The sequence below is a fragment of the Homarus americanus genome, unplaced genomic scaffold, assembly GCF_018991925.1.
Source record: "Homarus americanus isolate GMGI-L3 unplaced genomic scaffold, GMGI_Hamer_2.0 scaffold32583, whole genome shotgun sequence".
NCBI lineage: Eukaryota > Metazoa > Arthropoda > Malacostraca > Decapoda > Nephropidae > Homarus > Homarus americanus.
Genome location: NW_024713129.1, coordinates 20469465 through 20491333, shown reverse-complemented (window position 1 = coordinate 20491333; position 21869 = coordinate 20469465). Strand labels below are relative to the sequence as shown.

Below are 21869 nucleotides of genomic sequence, written 5' to 3'. Positions count from 1 at the left end.
GTATTACGTTTACTTTTATCCTTTTCGCCACTGATCGGCTCGTTAGCCGCTTAGGCGGTCGGTCACGTCTCTGTTACACACTGTTGGTAAGTACTAGGCATGTACTGGCTCCTGAATGTACCTGACCCTGCTGCAGTGTTGGTTATGTCTGGTCATGAAACAGCTCACACTCGGTGCCGTCACAACACTCTCTGGCAGATTATTCCAAGAGTTCACAATTTTCACTCGAAAAAGTTCGCCCTCACCGTTTGTATGCACGAAGCCCATAACGGTAGTTTATTCCCATTTCAGACAATGCATATGCTTTGTATAATACGCAATGAGAAGCTGTATTCAAATAATGTTGCAACAAATGGAAATAAGGGCCGCAGAGCAAGGGCGAAAATGTGTCATCCACGTCTTCTGTTATAAATCCTTCATTAAGTGCGTACTGATGAATTGGCATGGCAAGCCACAGACAGTTATCATTTTGGCACTGTGGAAAATGTAACTGCAGTTCTTCAAACATATTGAAACGGGAAGGACACGTGTTCAAAATGATTTATTGGTAAATATATTAAATGCAGAAAGCATACGGCATACTGGTAGGCAGCTAGTGGTATTATTATAAAGAAAATAAACGGTAGACAATACTCAAACTATTATAAATTATGATATCATGAGCAATTGTCGATTTACTTCTTCATGTATTCAAGAACTGGTAACTGTCAAGCTGCCAGCTGCGAGTGTGTGGGTCCATAACAACCAAGACCACTGCATTGTATCTCCGGTACTGAAGTTTCCTAGTTCTGCGCAGATTCATTAAAAGACAAGTGACTGCTTAGAAATATACATTTGAAATTGGTGATTCACAGAAACATCTAAAAAAAACGTGATATATTAAATAAAATGAAACTGGTGGCATATACATAAGCTTAAACATCAGTAACTCGCTTGAGGCTACGGACACTTGATAAACAAGGAGGGAACACCAGGTAGGTAGTATGTTTTTTCTAATCATAACGGCCATATTTTTTAGAGAAAACTTATTAACCCTAAAAGACAGTTTATAGAAGTCTGCTAAGAGATGACAAGATTGTCCTCACGTTGCGCAATACAGATTCTTGCGTAATAATAGGAAAATAATGAAAGCTGATATTATGAACATCACTTTTACTTTTACTTTTATCCTCTTCACCACTGATCGGCTCGTTAGCCGCTTGGGCGATCGGTCATGTCTCTGTTTCGCACTGTTGGCAAGTACTGGGCATGTATTGGGATGTGTGGATAACTGGATAATCGTTCAAAGGCCAAAAGGGGACCCATAAATTTATCTTTCCCTCGGGCTCTGTGGCCAGCTCTTGGTGGCCCTGTATACAATTGCTGAGAAATGTGTAAACAATTAAATATTATGTAGCCTTATTTGATCAACTGTACTGTATAGAGGTAGAACAATAACTTCTCAGCGGGTGAACATATTGAGTATGATATGTTGTTGCGATGATGTGTTTATGACCACGCTGAGTTGAATTGAATTGAACATAAGAACCTAAGAAAATAAGGAGTCTGCAATAGGCCGGTTGGCCTGTGCATGGCAGCTCCTGTCGAGAGTTACTACCACTCTCTATCATCCATGAATCTATCTAGCCTCCTTTTAAAACTTTCCATCGTTCCAGCACTTACTACAAAGTTGCTAAGCTTGTTTCACTCGTCCACTACCCTATATGTGAACCAGTTCCTTCCTATCTCCCTCCTAAACCTAAACTTATCCAACTTAAATCCGTTGCTACGAGTCCTATCCTTCTCGGATATTATAAGAACTTTATCTATATCGAATTTATTGATTCCTTTCACCCACTTAAATACTTCTATCATATCTCCCCGCACTCTTCGTCTTTCTAGGGAATGCAAGTTTAGTTTCTTTAACCTATCTTGATATGGAAGGTTTCTAAGTCCCGGAATCATTTTCGTCATTCTTCGCTGCACCGACTCCAGTGAATTGATATCCATTCTATAATAAGGGCACCTGAACTGAACCGCATAATCGAGGTGCGGCCTGACTAGCGCAAGATATAGTTGCAATAAGACCTCTGCACTCTTATTACTTACACTTCTAGATATAAAACCTAATACTCTGTTTGCCTTATTTCAAACATCAACGCACTGTTTTCTTAGGCCGAAGCTCCCGGGCTTACAAGTACCCCTAAGTCTCTTTCACAGGTCGACTTCTCTAGGTTGATGTTGTTAAGGCTGTATATAGTGACAGTATTTGTTCTTCCAATATTAAGTACGCTGCACTTGCTGGTGTTGAATTTCATTTGCCATTTTTCTGACCACTCTTGCAGTTTATTTAAATCCTCCTGTAGTGCATTTGCAGCCTGCCCTGAATTAATCTGCAGCCCTATTTTGGTGTCATCCGCAAACTTGCTTATGTCACTGCTGATCCCAGTATCTAGATCGTTTATGTAGATTATGAACAAGAGTGGGCCCAGTACTGACCCCTGGGTAACCCCACTGGTTACACAGCCCCACTCAGATTTAACACCATCTACGCTGACCCTCTGTGTTCTATCGGTGAGCCATGATTTTATCCAATTTAAAACTTTCCCCTCAATACCATGAGCCTTAACTTTTCTCAGAAGCCTCTGACGCAGTACTCTGTCAAACGCTTTGCTAAAGTCTAAGTAAATAACATCGTAATTTTCGTCATTATCTACTACCTCGAAGACTTTCCTAAAAAACGTCAGCAGATTTGTTAGACAAGATTTTTCTATTGTAAACCCATGTTGATAGTCGTAGATTAATTTGCTTTTCTCTAAATGCGATCAGATGCTATTTTGTATAATTGATTCAAGAAATTTCCCCACTACTGACGTCAAACTAATCGGCCGGTAATTTGACGCTGATGCTCTGTCTCCCTTTTTGAATATGGGTACTACATTTGTCTGTTTCCACAAGTCTGGCACAACTCACATATCTAATGATTTTGTAAATAAATTTACGAGGGGTCCGCTAATAATCTGTTCCCTACACTCTTTCAAAACTCGAGGGAAAATTTCATCCGACCCTGGGGATTTTGTCTTCTTTAATTTATTTATCTTCTTAAAAACATCCTCTTTTCTGATAGTGATATTCTTTAATTTCTCTTCTTCATTTCCTCTAAATGTCAGTTCCACCTCTGGAATTTCTTCGTGAATTTCTTCTGTGAAAACTGATAAAAAGTAGCTGTTTAATGCTTTGCTTATTTCCTCACTGTCATCGATCACTTCCCGTCTCCCTGACTTTAAAGGCCCCACTTTGTCCTTGACCTTTGTCCTGTATACCTGGAAAAACCCCTTGGGATCCTCCTTGGATTCTCTTGCTATCCTGATTTCGTAGTCCCTCTTTGCCTTCCTTGCAGTTTTTTAACATTCCTAAATAGCCTATACTGTTTTTTATCCTGCAGAGGGGGTGAGGGATACAACACAGCCGTAGAGAGTTCGGTCAAATCGGTGATGGCGGGCGCCATGTTGTTAATCAGCTGATGAAGAAATTAAGAAGTTTGCGCATGTTTATAAACTACGCAGGAGACAGCCCGAGCAGACTTCCCACCCACGGGCAAGAGGCGACCTAATTGAGGTGTATAAGCATCTCAAGGGGCACTACATCCTTGACCACCGAAGGGTCAAGACGTACCTGGCGCTCCTCTCAGAGCAGCCAGGTCAACTGTTATGTTGGCCCATACCAACCCCCTCCCCTGAACCCTCCTCCCCACCGGAATATCAACATGTTCTGCCAGAAGTTACTATTTCATTTGGAAAAGGAATGGAACCAGTGTTAAACAGAGGTGAACAGTGGTGAACAGTGCTTAAGTCAGTGAGAACAACTCAACAGTAACAGTGGTACCCAAGTTGACCTTCACACAGTGAGGTCCCAGGTACCCAGTGATAACGTGAGACCCAACAGCCAGCGATGTGTTAATCCGTCTACGATAGGAAGGCCTGGAACCACACCTCACTCATATAACACCATCTGTGAGGGAATTACTACACCACGTGAGGCCCCTCATAACACCATATGTGAAGGAGTTACTACACCACGTGAGGCCCCTCATAACACCACCTGTGAGGGAATTACTACACCACGTGAGGCCCCTCATAACACCATCTGTGAGGGAATTACTACACCACGTGAGGCCCCTCATAACACCATCTGTGAGGGAATTACTACACCACGTGAGGCCCCTCATAACGCCATCTGTGAGGGAATTACTACACCACGTGAGGCCCCTCATAACACCATCTGTGAGGGAATTACTACACCACGTGAGGCCCCTCATAACACCATCTGTGAGGGAACCACTACACCACGTGAGGTCCCTCCTAATACCATCTGGGAGGGAGTTACTACACTACGTTTTTGCTGTTCAACACCTACATTAATCTGTATGTTCACTGTATGTTCCTTTACCTTTCTCTAATGAAGGCTTTTGTTAAACCACCAATGTATGTAATAAGTCATTTATGTCCAATGTATATTTTCAGCCTTCGGGCTGCAGAACTTTTTCAATAAACCGTTAATTATTATTATTATTATTATTATTCAGTTGAGTGTCCTTACCTGGAGCTGGCGGACGCTCGCCCCACAAGGGGTCACAGCTCAAGATTGCCGCAAGTCCAGAAAACTGTGAGGGCAAACTTTTTTGGAGTGAGAGTTGTGAACTCTTGGCACAACCTGCCAGAGAGTGTTGTGACGGTACCGAGTGCGAGCTTTTTCAAGACCAGACTTGACCAACACTGGAGCAGGTTCAGGTACATTCAGGAGCCGGTGCATGCCCAGTACTTGCCAATAGTGCGTAACAGAGACGTGACCGATAGCCGAAGCGGCAAACGAGCCGATCAGTGGTGAAGAGGATAACAGTAAAAGTAAAGTAAAACAGTAACACCATGGCCCGGTTGGCCCAATTCTAGCTGAGGCTCTGGCTGGACACTACAACATTTACCAATCAAGCAGTATATTACTCTTGTTTCTTAAGACTTTCAGGCCTTCTAATTGAACATTTATATTATCCTACTCTGGGTAGTTACTTAGAATACATCCTGTGTGAGTGCGAATCTCCGGGGGTCACCGTCTGTGGGGTACGAGTTGTTGGTTCCTCCTCCATTCTGTGTGAGTGCGTCACTCCGGGGTCACCATTTGTGGGGTACGGGTTATTTGGTTCACACTCAGGATGGGATGGAGAAAGGAAACTCACAATGTGCTCTCTGTATACATATTGTATTGGATGTACAGTGCAGCTTGGTGCTGGGAAGTGGCAGTGTGGTTACAAGCGTGATGTAGAGAGAGCTGGTTGGTGAGGATGCTCAGAGGAGGACCAGCTTGTGGGTCGCCATGCTCGCCGGCGAGAGCGAGGGCCGCCAGGCAGGAGGAGGAGGAGGTGTTGCTTGCTGGTTGGTGTAGGTAGAAAAGAGAGGTAGGTCACCACGAGGTCACTATACTCTTCCCTTCAACTGCTCTTCCGTTCTCGCCTCAGCCAATCAGCAGCGAGTTTCAAACCACAACTTCTGCCTCCGAGTCGCTCCCTGATTGACCAACTGCCGTTCTCGCCTCAGCCAATCAGCAGCAAGTTCCAGACCACAGCTTTTGCCCCCGAGTCGCTCGCTGATTGGCCAGTTGCCGCCCTCGCCTCAGCCAATCAGCGGCGCCTTTCATTTCGCAACTCAAATCTTGAGTAGGCATGATTGTATAAATACCCCCCTGCCTCGCCCTCAATTTGTCCTCTAACCCTCTCTCACCATGAACGGTTACGAGTTTGATAACGTGGCGCGGATACGTCCGGTTACGCCGACCTGCCCCAAGAAATTAAACCTCCTAGTTCTCAAGAAGTTCTTTGAAACTAATGAGATCGTGGGGGTCACTAAGGTGGAACGACTGAAGCTCCATGGTGACATCAAGATCACCTTCGCCGAGAAAGGTATGCCCGTACAGCTCGCGGAGATCCCAGACATCAACGGCATTCCATTTAAAATGATTGCCTACAAGTAGGACAACCTGAAGCTGGGAGTAATCTCCCACGCCGAAATTGCCCACGTGTACCAAGCAGAGCTGAGTGAGCTCCTCAAGGGGCAACTCCAAGTTGTGAAGAAGCTGTCCGACACCACTGCCCTCATCGGACACCATACAACCTTACCCAAGGAGGCTCAACTGGCGTGGGTAACTGTGCCAGTCAAGCCCTACTGCAGACCGAAACGCTGTTACAAATGCCAGCACTACGGACACACTGTCAACAAGTGTGAGGCGCAGGAGGACACCTGCTCCCTGTGCGGCAAGCCCCGGACACCGCTACACGGTCTGCCCCAACACAGTAAAAAAATGCGCTGCCTGTGGCGGCCCACACTCCTCCGCCGATCGGACCTGCCCGAAATGGAAGGAGGAATGCAGGATAGCCAAGGCGCGACTCGACAAGAAACTGAGCTACAAAGAGGCCCTCCTTGCTGTACGCTCCCAAGACAAGAAAAAACCAGCAGAAAAGAAAAACCAAGAAAAGAAAACCCAAGAAAAGAAAACTCAAGAAAAGACACCCACCACACAGAATCAAGAACACCACGAGGCCCGTGGAGCTGAAGCCCACGTGTACTGCGCACATCATTGTCATCCCTAAAAATCCCATTTAATTCATATTACGCTATACAACATTCAAATGCACCGCGCTTGTAGAACCTCAGAAAACGGGAAACATTGATAAAGGACAACTCACCTACTCAAGGTTCCTAGACCATGTGTTGTATTGTACCCAGGTATAGTTATATCATATTAAGTGTATGTATTCATAGCATTAAGGAGAACTCAGGGTATCCATAAGATGAATGTTAAAGTCCAGTTGAGGCGGACTAGTGTACTGTAAGACTAAGTGTGGATCAGGGTTTGAAGGTCTTACTATTTACGTCTGTGAGCGTGTAGCGAACAAAACTCCAACAGATATCATATGAAAATACATGAGAACCATGATCTGGAAAAAGGATAGATGTATCAGAACTATGTGAGGTGTTGACAGTGATCCAGAAACTATACTTGAAAGGAAATATCGTGTATGCGTCGGTATGAATTTAATACACCTCGTAGCCTCACGTGACATATACCCACGACAGGTACAGTGATCAGAGAATCTTATGTCTGTGTTCAAATAGTGCAATGTGTGAGAGGAGGATCCCTCATTACAGTTTTAAGTGAAGTTGATACACCCCCGCCATGAACATTCAGCCTTTGTTTCAAGGCGCGTCATGTGCCCGCCTCAGATGCCACCCTGATATTATAATCCCATGCATTTACCCAAGCACTAGCAAACCAAGACCTTACCTTAGTGTGTAATTTAGGATTAAAATATGTGTTTATAAGACATGAGTGACAATATACCGAAAAGTGTTCAGGTGAGAACCATAAGAAACAAAAGTGTAAATTGAGGATTGGAAACTGTAGGCCTATGTGACGAGGAGCGGTGGGGCACTGCCCTCAGTCTTCCTCGTTCTACCGTCACCTCAGGTGCCATGTGGTCGGAGTACCTTGCCGCCCGGCCGCCATTGTCCCTTTGAGCGTCACAACAGATGGGGACGACTCCCCGCTATGCCAGTCCACTGTGAACCTGTGGATTTCCAGCGCACCACTCCAAATGAATAGTCACAACTAAGGAGACCGTGAGAAACTGCGGTCGTCACTTGGAGCGACCTATAATACCAGGCGTAGAAATAGTGCTGGTATGTCTCTAGGTGAAGCCCTCGTCTTTACCCACCGAGGGCGGGGTGTGAACGAGGTGCCTGTTGTGTATACCTAAAAGTCACAAGGAGTCACATACTTGCAGGTATGGAGTGTAACAGGTGTGTTGAGATGGTGCTACTATGTATGATAACCGACGGTGCTATATTCCACACAGGTGGAGCAGTCTGATGTGTTAAGGGATATTGTAAGAAGGAACGACCGAGGTACGGTGGTCACAGATTGTTATGCAATAAGTAGGTGGATGACACGCCATCAATGTAAGAGTCTGGGGCCCATCTGGGTAACCACATTTCCGTTGTTCTTCTGAGGAAGGCCAATTCATGTATATGTTTTTTACCAGTATGTTTTATAAGGAATAAATCAATTAAGACATGTTATGGTTTCACCCTTCTTTACTCTTATCGATCTGGTCAATGGAAAACCTAACCCAATGCCTAGTCCACTCTGCCCGCTACCTAACGAGCTACATGCTGTCCAGAGGGGGTCTGGTGGCAGCGACCCTTAGGAATTAAGATTAGAGTTAAGTTACCCCCTTAGATTTAGTGACCCCAGAATCTGGCAGTATACACGTGGTCAACCTCACCGTCTCCGACTTCTTCCACACCTATGAGGACTTAAGACACGAGGAAGACGAATAACAAGACACAAACACGAATGAATGGACACTTCAAGAGAGCAAGAAGAGGAGGAGAGTTAGAAGAAAATCAACATCAAGCTAAGAAGAATACCAAGACATTTCCTCCACACAAGAAAACAACACACACAATCAAGCCGACCAAGCACCGAGAATCCATGGCCCAACCCAACACGCACCTTGACGCTTGACCTGACGCTAGCCTGACTCTGTCCTGTCGCCTCCTGGCCGCGTCCGGGCGAGTTGCTGCTGCCTCCAACTTATACTCCCTCACGCAAGCGGTGTTTAGCCACTGCACCTATTCTCTCCTCCTAAAATTCACTTCAATCCTCCCTTTATTCTTCCCCTGAACCTCCTTCCCCACTGTCACTAGCATTTCATGTCATATATGCCTCAATTTGTTATTTAAGATCATGAGAAGTGTCCAAATGTTCTGATATTTGCTTAAATAATGAAGAAAATCTTATGGCAGTCCTCGTTCCTCGTTGTAGTTGAGCTGACAATTCATTAATATAATTTCTACATTATTTAACCAATTATACGAACTTTTGGAAACTTCTCATGATCTTAAATAAAAATGAAAAGTTTATTATTATAAAAATTCTACCTTCTGATTGTTTAATATTTATCCTGACAGTAATGCAGCCGAAAATTTATCCACCAATCACCTTTACAAACAACCTTACTTTACCCGGTATTGCCAGGTAAAATTGCCAGTTAGAGACACAGGGTGGGGTCGCTGGATCATTGGCTGACTGTACATCCTGGGAGATTTCAATGAAGACACCGCATTTTTAGCTACGGCAACAATAACCAGATAGGCACAGTATTGGAACGTATAATCAACACTGGCAGACTACTTCACCTGGGCCCGCACTTCACCACCTGGATGGGACCAAACGGCGTTTCAACACGCGACAAAATCTTCTGCAACAACAAAGATTTCCTTAACTACCACATAGAGCAAGGCCCCACCATCCCAAACGACCACATTCCGATAATATTCACAATTTCCACCAGCCCAATTCAAACAAAAATACCACCAAGGCTCCAGATGAGCAAAACAGACTGGATGAAATATACGGATTTATTGGAAAACTATCCACAAATAAATCTAAAAGATGCAACACTCGAGGAAATTGACGAACAGGTTGACAAGCTACACAACACAATGAAACAAGCAATCAACCAGACAACCCAAATAATGACATACAGAACCCTCCCGAGTAACAAACCCAACGAAGAAATAAAGAGAAGACAAGTACAATATAATAACATTAGGACATATGTAGAACAAACAGGGCCCACTAGAGAACTACTCCGTAATATAAGAAAAATCCAACAAGGTCTACAAGAAGAGTACAGACAAATTAATAACGAAAAATGGAATAATCTGATCAAAAACATAAACACCACAAAGGACTCCAAACACTTCTGGCAAAACATTAACAAACTACTTGGCACGAAACACAGACAATAACCTACATTAAAGACCAAAATGGACAAAAACTCTATACACACCACGAAAAAGATGATGCCTTCAGAAGATTTTCAGAATATCAGAAGAAGCAAATTAAAGTTTTGACGAAGAACACGAAGAGTTAATTAAAGATTAGCTAAAGGAACAAAGCAATAGACTGACTCCCTACCACACAGGAAACCCAGAAGGACTAAGACCCAATAAATTCCTAAATCACGACGAACTACTTACTACACTGCCTACGCAAATTTAAAGAAAAATCCCTCGGAATGAGCGGCATAACCCGAAACATGCTATTAAATCTGCCCAGCAGACCAATGGAAGCCCTGATAAATATTTATAACTCAACCTTATCCGCTGGTTACTTTCCCGATGCCCTCAAGCGGGCAAAAATTATTTTCATTCCCAAAGAAAGCAAGGACCCAAAACAAAAAATAAACTACAGACCTACATCCCTACTGGAAACAACAGAGAAATTCTTGGAACGCATACTAAATAACAGACTAGATAAGTTCTTGGTTAACCACAACAAACTCAACCCAAGACAACACGGCTTTAGAAGAAGTAGAGGAACCCAAACGGCAATAACAATAATAACAGAAATCATAACCAAAGAAAAACACCAAGGAAACCAAGTAAACATGTCTTAAGAGATGTAACAAAGGCCTTTGATAAAGTGTGGCACAACGGACTAGCATATAAAATACTAAAACCAGACCTACCTGCAGAAATAGAAAGAATCCTATGTGACTACCTCCAAAACAGGACAGCACAGCTACAAATTGGCAAACCATTTAGGTCCACCCTTCGACCTAGAAAGCCGAGTGCCCCAGGGAGGCGTCCTATCCCCAACACTATTCTCCATATATACGAGCAACTTACCTGAACCAACGCAACATAGCGAACACATTATCTTTGCCGATGACATCACACAAGTCATATCATATCCCGGAAAATCAGAAGCAATGATGGCACGCCATACGGCCTTAGCAATAAAAACATAAATAATTACGAGAAGAAATGGAAAATACGGACAAACATCAACAAATTTAAAACTATACCAATTGCCAAGAAAAAGGTCGAACCAGTAATAGTAGATGGAGAAATTTACCCATACACCAACGAAGGCAGCATCCTGGGACTGAAAATCACAAAAAAAATGGTTGCTAGAGCTTCATCAATGAAAAAGTCCTCAAAGTACGTAGAAAACTCTCAAAAACAAGAAGATTAAAAAACCTGAACATACTGTAGTGGACGTCTCCCCTACAACTGCCTACAACTGCGTAGCCACAGCCACCACCTGCTACCGCCTTCCCTAGCAACCAACCAGATGTTACCGTATCCTAGCAACGAAACTAGTGACCGGCGACTTCTCGGGTTTTCCCAACATGACTCATAGCGGCTGCTGGGTATATAAGCTCTGTCTCTCCATTGAGATTGATTCCGGCCTCTCTACTTGAACAAGCAACACCTCCTCCTCCGCCGCTGCCTGGCGGCCCTCGCCTTCTCCTTGCCTGCCTGGCGGTCCTCGCTCCCGCCAGCAAGCATGTCCTTCTCTGAGCGTCCTCACCAACCAACTCTCATTCTGCCCATCTTCCTGAACAAGCAACACCTCCTCCAGCAAGCTCCACGCTGTCAGCTTTCATTCAACCAGGAGGCCAGCAACAGGCAACATCTTCTCTAACGAAGCTCCTGCACATCTACCTCATTCAACACGCTACTCACCGAACGTCTCTACTGAGCAGCTCCTCACCACACGGCACCTCCAGCACCAGACTGTCTATCATATAACTTATATTATACAAGAAAACCACCTTAGAGTTTCCATCCATCCTGAGTGCTAGACAACATTAATATCTCGATACCCCTACAATACCAAACAAAAGGAAATTATACACGGCACTAATAAAATCAGTAATGTGATACCCGCTATGAGGGCTTGAGCTGCCACCATTTATGAGGGCTGCTACTGCCACCCTTCATGAGGGCCTGTGTGCCAGTAACAATTCCTTTTACTCTTATATATCACCATTTGGTAGCGTGACGATAGGAGGCTCGTGGGTAGGTGTAATGATAGTATCAAGCAATAGGGAAGAAATAACGGTAAATACTGTAGGTAAATAATATACACAATTATACAAATACAAAGTTTATTTAAACATGAATATGAAATTAGAAGAAAGAATTGGTTTGTACTAACAGACGAAATCTATTACTAGGCCCTCAGGCTCAACATACTCACACCATTACTGGGTGGACATATTCAATACCCTTCCAACCCTACTGGGTGGACATACTCACTAGCACAACTAGGATAGTCACTTAGCACCATACATACTAGGGCAACTGCCACTACAACACTCAGTCGTCAGGAGTGATACTCAAGCAACAGCCATGGGGTCCTGCCACCATGGAGTACTATCCGACGAACTCTGGAGATCCCAGTGGGTTAATTCCACCACACAAATATAGCCCTACTGAGGTAGACATTCATCCACCAATGATGGGGGCTGGTAGTGGTGTGTGGCTTGGTGGTCCAGGGTCACCTCGTGGACCGAGCGTTAGGGCCAGACGAGCCAGCTATGGGGGCTATAGGTGGTCTGAAGTGTCTGACGGCCGGGTCTCACGAAGGTAACTGATCCTACTGGACCTCGGACATGTCCCCAGACATAGTGGATACAACATCCACCCTACAGACACGGCCTAGGCTGCGTTAGGGACCTGTATGGATGAAGGGACGGGCACTTACTAACCGGTGACAACAACAACACGTTTCAGGGGACGTTAAAGACGTAAATATGACTTTACTCAGAGCATATCAACTACGTTACTGTAACACTTGCACAATCAACTATCAATTGAGTCAAATCACTTAAAGAAGGGCAAATTACAACACAGCGTGGAATGGCATACCTGTATGGATGAAGGGACGGGCACTTACTAACGGTTAAAATGCCCGCGTGCCCTCACTCAAACCAGACCAGGGAGTCCAGCTACTCCTATTCCAATGAATTAATTTACGGTACCCTCTGACGTTGAAATTGAGACTATGAACTCATTTTCATTCTCTACTATTATCTTCACTAACAATGCTCTGACTCAGCTATCGAAAGCAGAATTAAATTGATTACAAAGGATTGGATGGCAACAGGTCCCAGCATACAGCGTCTGCTCCCATAGACAAAGGCGGGGGAAACCGAGAAAACGGGGAACGTTTCCACTGGGGGACTCGGAAGGTTTTGTGGACGTTTGAGCGTAATATGAATCCTTAAGGTTTTCAGGTTAGCTCTTATCATGACCATTACAAAGCTTCCTCCTTCCCCAAGATTCATCATTATGCGGTAACGTTCAGAAAACACGTAAGTAGTGACATACATATTAAATCATTAATATAAAGTATAAATCCTCATACAAAACATTGCACAAATTATATCAATAAAAATAGAAAAATAATTCCCTACCGGTGGTCAGGATTAGGTACAAGAAATGGAAATCTGTTAACATACAATTAGAATGTGACACACCTTCATAAAAAATATATTGGGATACATATTACAAAATAGCACCAAAAATAATAGCACATGGGGTTAGGTACATCATGTCATAATAATACTGAATGGCGGTAAATACATCATATCATATAATAATAAATGGGGTTACATACATAATATCGTATAATAATAAATGGGGTCAAGTACATCATCATAGAATAATAATGATTTGAGTTAGATACCTCATATCATATAATAATAATAATAAATGGTGTTACATGTTACAGAATACACCCTCACATCGGTAGATAAAATGCACACTCAAAATTCCTTACAGAACTCAAATTTCAATGTTCATAGATTATGAAAGTTTCTTTTACGCGATTGGTCAAATGCTGACAGGACACACTGAGATTTAACATAGATTTCTCAAGCTAGGACATAGACGAACGGACCCCATCAAGTCAAAGGAATGATTTGTTGCCCTTAATCTAAAGAGTTATGTCGCACTCGCGAGAGGCAGCACCCTTCAAGGGACTCCGAACGAGCGGGTATTCCCAAGAATTCAATGCTAACGAAACGGTCCTCATGAGAACACCACCAAACCAAAAACTGTCTGTACTTATGGCATTTGCCATGTAGAAGTAATAGCACCATATTTATATGCCCGAATACTCCCTGAAAGTCACGAACTCTACACCTATATACCAACAACCCAGCCTACGTAGGACTTACCAACCGGAACTTGAGAATTCACCACTGGTATCTTTACTCATACTAGTAACAGATACCCTTCAGATGATTGCATAACTGCCAATACATCTTCCAATCTCTGTCTTTACTGCAAATTGACCCTTCCTCTGCAAAATACTTTTAATAAAAAAAAATCATCAGTTCTTTACCTATCTCTTTTCCACAGTTACTTATAACTGATTGTGCACTTCATTATCAACCAATGGGGGTCACTTACAAAGCCCACTGTTTCTTAAAGATCCAGTCTAACCACTGGTTTTCTCCTCCTTTACCCATGGCTTTAGCGAGTTTAGCCAGAAGTGCTGGGACTTTTGTTGCTAAATCAACAGCGGCTTTGGCCGTCATGGTCCCCTTATTTGCGTTAGCATCTGCCATTGTGTCACAACAAATCAATACTACAGGTATATCCCACTGTAAATACAATACATGCACAGTGCTCACTCAAGACCCACGGACTGGTACTGATTTTCTGCAATACGACTAACACTCCATGCATCAACTATTCAAACTACTGTTCAGATTATTAATCTCCCAAAAGATAATTTTATGGCATCAAAAATTCACTTAGACACTTTGCCATTCACAGACTCAGTATGGTGCAACACTGCGTGAACACTTCACGAATTTCCGTACTCACAATTCTGGGTCCATACACTTGTGTAACATTTTCCATATACCGTATCACCATAAGGTCCTCACATATATAATACTGTATTCTGAAAGTATACTGGCATTAGAGTTCACATAACATACGTTACACAAAATAATGACCCGTTAGCACCTGGTTAAAATAACTTTAAAATTATAGCGTATACATAGGAATATTAATAGTAGGAACTGTAAAATGCCCCGAGATATTAAGTAAATGGAATATATATCCTACCTAACACATAACTAAAGAATATTACAAATGCAGAATTAGCATCCACTTAACCTTTGCATATAGTGCAATGCTTCTGTTAGCACTCAGAATTAAAACACTGGGCACTCCCACGATGGAAACATTTCACAACTAGTGCCACGGCCCAAACATGTATTCACTGTCTGTAAGTAATACTGAGTTAACAACAGAAAAAAAATTTGGGCAGATTGTTACATATCAAAATTCTTCCAATATTAATGAACCTTATTCACACTCTACAAGTTATTGTTGCAGGTTTCCTTTTACTTTAAACAAGACTTTTTCTAACCTAACTCCAAGGTATTTCTTTGAACTTATTTCACTCTCTCTGCAAACCACCACAAAAAGCTGTACCTCGGAAAAATATGGGACAAAATCATTAGCAATCTGAAATACTCATTAGTTACAGTGGAATGATTATTAAATACCCGTACAGAGAAATGGTTATCACTCAGTTAAACTACAGTATCACAGTCATTCCTCCCAACTCGATACTATGTTCATTACATCCCACCGCTGCCACCATTTATGAGGGCTTGAGCTGCCACCATTTATGAGGGCTGCTACTGCCACCCTTCATGAGGGCCTGTGTGCCAGTAACAATTCCTTTTACTCTTATATATCACCATTGGTAGCGTGACGATAGGAGGCTCGTGGGTAGGTGTAATGATAGTATCAAGCAATAGGGAAGAAATAACGGTAAATACTGTAGGTAAATAATATACACAATTATACAAATACAAAGTTTATTTAAACATGAATATGAAATTAGAAGAAAGAATTGGTTTGTACTAACAGACGAAATCTATTACTAGGCCCTCAGGCTCAACATACTCACACCATTACTGGGTGGACATATTCAATACCCTTCCAACCCTACTGGGTGGACATACTCACTAGCACAACTAGGATAGTCACTTAGCACCATACATACTAGGGCAACTGCCACTACAACACTCAGTCGTCAGGAGTGATACTCAAGCAACAGCCATGGGGTCCTGCCACCATGGAGTACTATCCGACGAACTCTGGAGATCCCAGTGGGTTAATTCCACCACACAAATATAGCCCTACTGAGGTAGACATTCATCCACCAATGATGGGGGCTGGTAGTGGTGTGTGGCTTGGTGGTCCAGGGTCACCTCGTGGACCGAGCGTTAGGGCCAGACGAGCCAGCTATGGGGGCTATAGGTGGTCTGAAGTGTCTGACGGCCGGGTCTCACGAAGGTAACTGATCCTACTGGACCTCGGACATGTCCCCAGACATAGTGGATACAACATCCACCCTACAGACACGGCCTAGGCTGCGTTAGGGACCTGTATGGATGAAGGGACGGGCACTTACTAACCGGTGACAACAACAACACGTTTCAGGGGACGTTAAAGACGTAAATATGACTTTACTCAGAGCATATCAACTACGTTACTGTAACACTTGCACAATCAACTATCAATTGAGTCAAATCACTTAAAGAAGGGCAAATTACAACACAGCGTGGAATGGCATACCTGTATGGATGAAGGGACGGGCACTTACTAACGGTTAAAATGCCCGCGTGCCCTCACTCAAACCAGACCAGGGAGTCCAGCTACTCCTATTCCAATGAATTAATTTACGGTACCCTCTGACGTTGAAATTGAGACTATGAACTCATTTTCATTCTCTACTATTATCTTCACTAACAATGCTCTGACTCAGCTATCGAAAGCAGAATTAAATTGATTACAAAGGATTGGATGGCAACAGGTCCCAGCATACAGCGTCTGCTCCCATAGACAAAGGCGGGGGAAACCGAGAAAACGGGGAACGTTTCCACTGGGGGACTCGGAAGGTTTTGTGGACGTTTGAGCGTAATATGAATCCTTAAGGTTTTCAGGTTAGCTCTTATCATGACCATTACACCGCCTGTATCAACCAACCCATTCAGTGCAACGAGAATCAAGAAACTTCAAACGGTACAAAATAAAAGCCTAAGATTCATATATAACATCAGTTACGAAGAAAGAGTAACAAACGAAGAACTCCATAGAAGAGCCAACATCAACGCAATAAACGTAGACAACTACATCCAAGCCAAAAGAATATGGGAACAAGTACGAGACTCAGAAACTGTAGTTAACTGGCTCGACAACGAAACAGTAAGAAGAGCAAGAGAAGAACACGCCTGGTTCAGATTAAGCAGAATAAGAGTCAACAATCCACCACCAATACCAAAATGCAACTAAAAATTATCAAATTTAATACAAAAACAAAAATAACTGTATAGCCAAATAAATACTGTACCTTCAAGTCAAGCTTCAATCTTTCAATTAAACCAAAAATGAAGGACCATCTCCTTGCGAACAAAAGTAGCAAGTAGGATCCTACACCTCTTCTTAGAAATTAAACCTCCCAACTATAAACAAAAGCTTCAATTCTCTAAAACGAAACAAAATATTTCATTAAAAAGATGAGAGTGACCAAAGGACACTATCCTTGGCCTCTCCAACACTTGTCTTCTTGCCCCTTCCTTCCACTCTTATTAAAACAAAAGATACGTTGCTCAGCCAGCTCCACAAGAACCTGGCTAGAGGTCGTCACCCCTTCCTTGGAACAATGGCTACTGCAAAAATAAACATGTTTTTAACTAAATGAAAAAGGCTTGGGAGCTAGAACCTAATCATGCAAGATGTAAGTTCAAATATAATTATTATAACCTCAGCATATCTGGTTGAGCCCGGATACTGTTAATCTCTTACTTTCCTTCAATTTTCCTTCCCCTTTTACCTTAATCCTAAACCAGCCCCCCTCCCTCCCCCCAATTGCAATCAAAGTACTTCCAATCCTAATCCTTGTCCTCCCACTCAGCATTACGAGCAATAGACCTCTACCTTATCTACAGACGTCAAGTCAAGTCAAGAAGGTTGTAGTGGACGTCTCCCCTACAACTGCGTAGCTGCATGCCACCTGCTACGTCTTCCCTAGCAACCAAACGAGCGGCCCAGGGGGGGGGGCGTCACCAGATGCCACAGTATCCTAGCAACTGAGTCAAAAGACCGGCTACTTCCCGGGGTTTCCCAGGTTGACTCACGGATGACTCACGGCTGCTGGGTATATAAGCTCTGTCTCTCCATTGAGATTCATTCTGGCCTCTCTTACTGAACACGCAACACCTCCTCCTCCGCCGCTGCCTGGCGGCCCTCGCTTCTCCTCCGCCTGCCTGGCGGTCCTCGCTCCCGCCGGCGAGCATGGCGACCCACCAGCTGTCCTTCTCTGAGCGTCCTCACCAACCAGCTCTCTTATTCTGCTCTCGGTTCCTGAACACGCAACACCTCCTCCAAGCAAGCTCCTCGCTGTCCCATTCTCATTCAACCTGGAGGCCAGCAACAGGCAACATCTTCTCTAACGAAGCTCCTGCACATCTACCTCCATCAACACGCTACTCACCGAACGTGTCTACTGAGCAGCTCCTCACCACACGGCACCTCCAGCACCAGACTGTCTACCATATAACTTATATTATATAAGAAAACCACCACCTTAGAGTTTCCATCCATCCTGAGTGCTAGACAACATTATATCACGAAACCCTACAAGGTCATTCTACTCCAAGCTCTCAAACCAGCAAGTCCTCCTCTCAACAAGCTTCTCTACAACACAACAACTCCCCTGCATCTTAATGCACTGTACATACAATATACATAAAGAAAACGCTATTGTGGGTTTCCTTTCTCACCTCTATCGTGAGTACGATATCTTCTTTTACGTACAGTCGGGGTCAAAAGTCTTGAACACTTGACATTATTTGGCATGTAAGTACCCGAAGATCTTAGGTTTTAAGGAGAGTTTTATCCCATTTTGTAGTTCAGGCATAATTATATGTGATGACAAGTAGTGTTATTAGTATATCCCAATCATATATGTATAACTCAGAAGTAGATGCCAGATATTGCTAAGTGTTCAAGACTTTTGACCCCGACAGTACATGTGTATGTGGTCCTAGGAAAGAGAAAATTCATACATTAGGAAGAGAACTTTGACTACTGGCCACATACACTCTGCTACAACTGTATCTTCTAAACTATATATTATACTGTAATTGTTTTTATTTGGTAAATTTATTATTTTATTACGCTGTGGGTTTTCATTAAATTTGCTATTATGCGCTTACAACGGTTCTCAGTATTAATGCATTTAATTTCTTTTTTATTGAAAGATGTCACAAGAATGTGCTTATTATTCATATCTATATTTATATATCTGTATTATCTCTGAGTCAGGCATTCTCTCTATTCAGACTTTGGAGCTTTCCTATGTTATTGCATCATACCCCATGGCCCACTGTGCTTGAAACCTCGTGCTCGGTTACATCATCCACAGAAAGTCATGGGCGGGCCCCTTGAGTTGTATTTTGCCCATTGGTCGTTGATTGTGTACTCATTGTTATAACATGTATTTTAGCTCATATTAATTACCTATTTCACTCCCATAGACAGTCCTACCTCTTCCCATTAAAACTTTGCTTTGTAGTATAAGTAAGCTTAGTAAATTAAATAACGATCATCTGACTTACACTGATGGGTGGAGCTTACTGAGTAGCCTAGGTCAAGATCCACAGGCTGTCCCTCTCTCTGTCCTTGTTCCAGCTCTGGCTGGTAGAGATGTCTGTCTTTGCCTGTCTCCTCTGTCTGAGCCATGTAGTTAAGGTTTGTCCTTCTTTTTCCTAGGGAATGTTAGGTGGGAGTCAGTGGTGCTTATGCTGAACTCCCGATTAGGTAGAAAGTGCATTTATATTATGTCTTGTACCCTTTATTTGTAAATATATGTAAATAAGGAAGATTTACCAAAGTGTTTCTGTTGGTCCTTTTCACCCAGGATTTTATTCATCAACCATGACTGAGTATTTGGGTACTCCTAAAGAGTATTTCATGAAGTCTACCCTACTTAAAGCTAGCCATAGCAGTATATCATTGTTGTCCAGCTCTGTGTCTTTTGAGGTAAGCTTGGGCGAGATGCTGGGGTTGTGATAGAGATCAAAGTAGTATATATTAATTTTAGAAGTAATCACGTTTGTGATCATACTTACATGTCATGCAATCATGGTTGCAATTGGTTATATTTAATTTGTAATTGTAGTTAGGTGTGATCATAATCGTTTACAGTAGCCATGTAATGACTGTAGTGTATATCTGCTACATTCATTCAACTTTTTACACAATCCTCGTGTATCTATTAATTTATTAATTAGTAAATTCATGTAATTATTTATTCATTAATTTATATGTTTCACTTTATATTTCAGAATGGAAAAACCTTCTTCCATCAACTGGTCCAGGAGGGGGTGGCCTGGTGTGCCTCAGATCACCCATGGCCACGGTGGATGGTGGCCCATATCTAAGTGTGGCCATGATGGATGGTGCACCACATCTAAGTGTGGCTATGGTGGATGGTGGACCACACCTGACTATGGCCATGGTGGATGGTGGACCACACTTGGTTCTGGCTATATTGGTTGGTGGACCACACCTGAATGTGGTCAAAATGGATGGTGGGCCACACCTGACTATGGCCAAGGTGGTTGGTGGACCACATCTGACTGTGGCCATAGTGGATGGTGGATCACATATGACTGTGGCCATGATGAATGGTGGACCACACTTGGTTCTGGCTATATTGGTTGGTGGACCACACCTGAATGTGGTCAAAATGGATGGTGGGCCACACCTGACTATGGCCAAGGTGGTTGGTGGACCACATCTGACTGTGGCCATAGTGGATGGTGGATCACATATGACTGTGGCCATGATGAATGGTGGACCACACTTGGTTCTGGCTATATTGGTTGGTGGACCACACCTGAATGTGGTCAAAATGGATGGTGGGCCACACCTGACTATGGCCAAGGTGGTTGGTGGACCACATCTGACTGTGGCCATAGTGGATGGTGGACCACTTCTGACTATGGCCATGGTGGATGGTGGACCACATCTGACTGTGGCCACGATGGATGGTGGACCACATCTGACTGTGGCCATAGTGGATGGTGGACCACATATGACTGTGGCCATGATGGATGGTGGACCACATCTGACTCTGGCCATTGTGGATGGTGGACCACATATGACTGTGGCCATGATGGATGGTGGACCACACCTGACTCTGGCCAAAATGGATGGTGGACCACTTCTGACTATGGCCATGGTGAATGGTGGACCACATCTGACTGGCCACGATGGATGGTGGACATCTGACTGTGGCCATAGTGGATGGTGGACCACATATGACTGTGGCCATGATGGATGGTGGACCACATCTGACTCTGGCCATTGTGGATGGTGGACCACATATGACTGTGGCCATGATGGATGGTGGACCACACCTGACTCTGGCCAAAATGGATGGTGGACCACATCTGACTGTGGCCATGGTGGATGGTGGACCACATCTGACTGTGGCCACGATGGATGGTGGACCACATCTGACTGTGGCCATGGTGGATGGTGGACCACATCTGACTGTGGCCACGATGGATGGTGGACCACATCTGACTGTGGCCATGGTGGATGGTGGACCACATCTGACTGTGGCCACGATGGATGGTGGACCACACTTGGCTGTGACCATATTGGATGGTGGACCACATCTGACTGTGGCCACGATGGATGGTGGACCACATCTGACTGTGGCCATGGTGGATGGTGGACCACATATGACTGTGGCCACGATGGATGGTGGACCACATCTGACTGTGGCCATGGTGGATGGTGGACCACATCTGACTGTGGCCACGATGGATGGTGGACCACATCTGACTGTGGCCATGGTGGATGGTGGACCACATCTGACTGTGGCCACGATGGATGGTGGATGGTGGACCACATCTGACTGTGGCCTGGATG

General features: G+C 43.7%; 1 protein-coding gene across 1 annotated transcript; it reads left to right on the top strand.

Moving 5' to 3' along the window:
* Window positions 1-730: 730 nt before the first annotated feature.
* On the top strand, window positions 731-21855 carry LOC121870393. Its single transcript, XM_042372222.1, has 2 exons — window positions 731-974; window positions 20273-21855. The coding sequence occupies exon 2, from the start codon at window positions 20338-20340 to the stop codon at window positions 21853-21855; it is 1518 nt and encodes a 505-aa protein (XP_042228156.1). The 5' UTR covers window positions 731-974; window positions 20273-20337.
* Window positions 21856-21869: the final 14 nt, after the last annotated feature.

Coding starts and splice junctions, on each gene's coding strand:
- LOC121870393 (XM_042372222.1), top strand. CDS start 20,338: ATGGCCACGGTGGATGGTGGCCCATATCTAAGTGTGGCCATGATGGAT.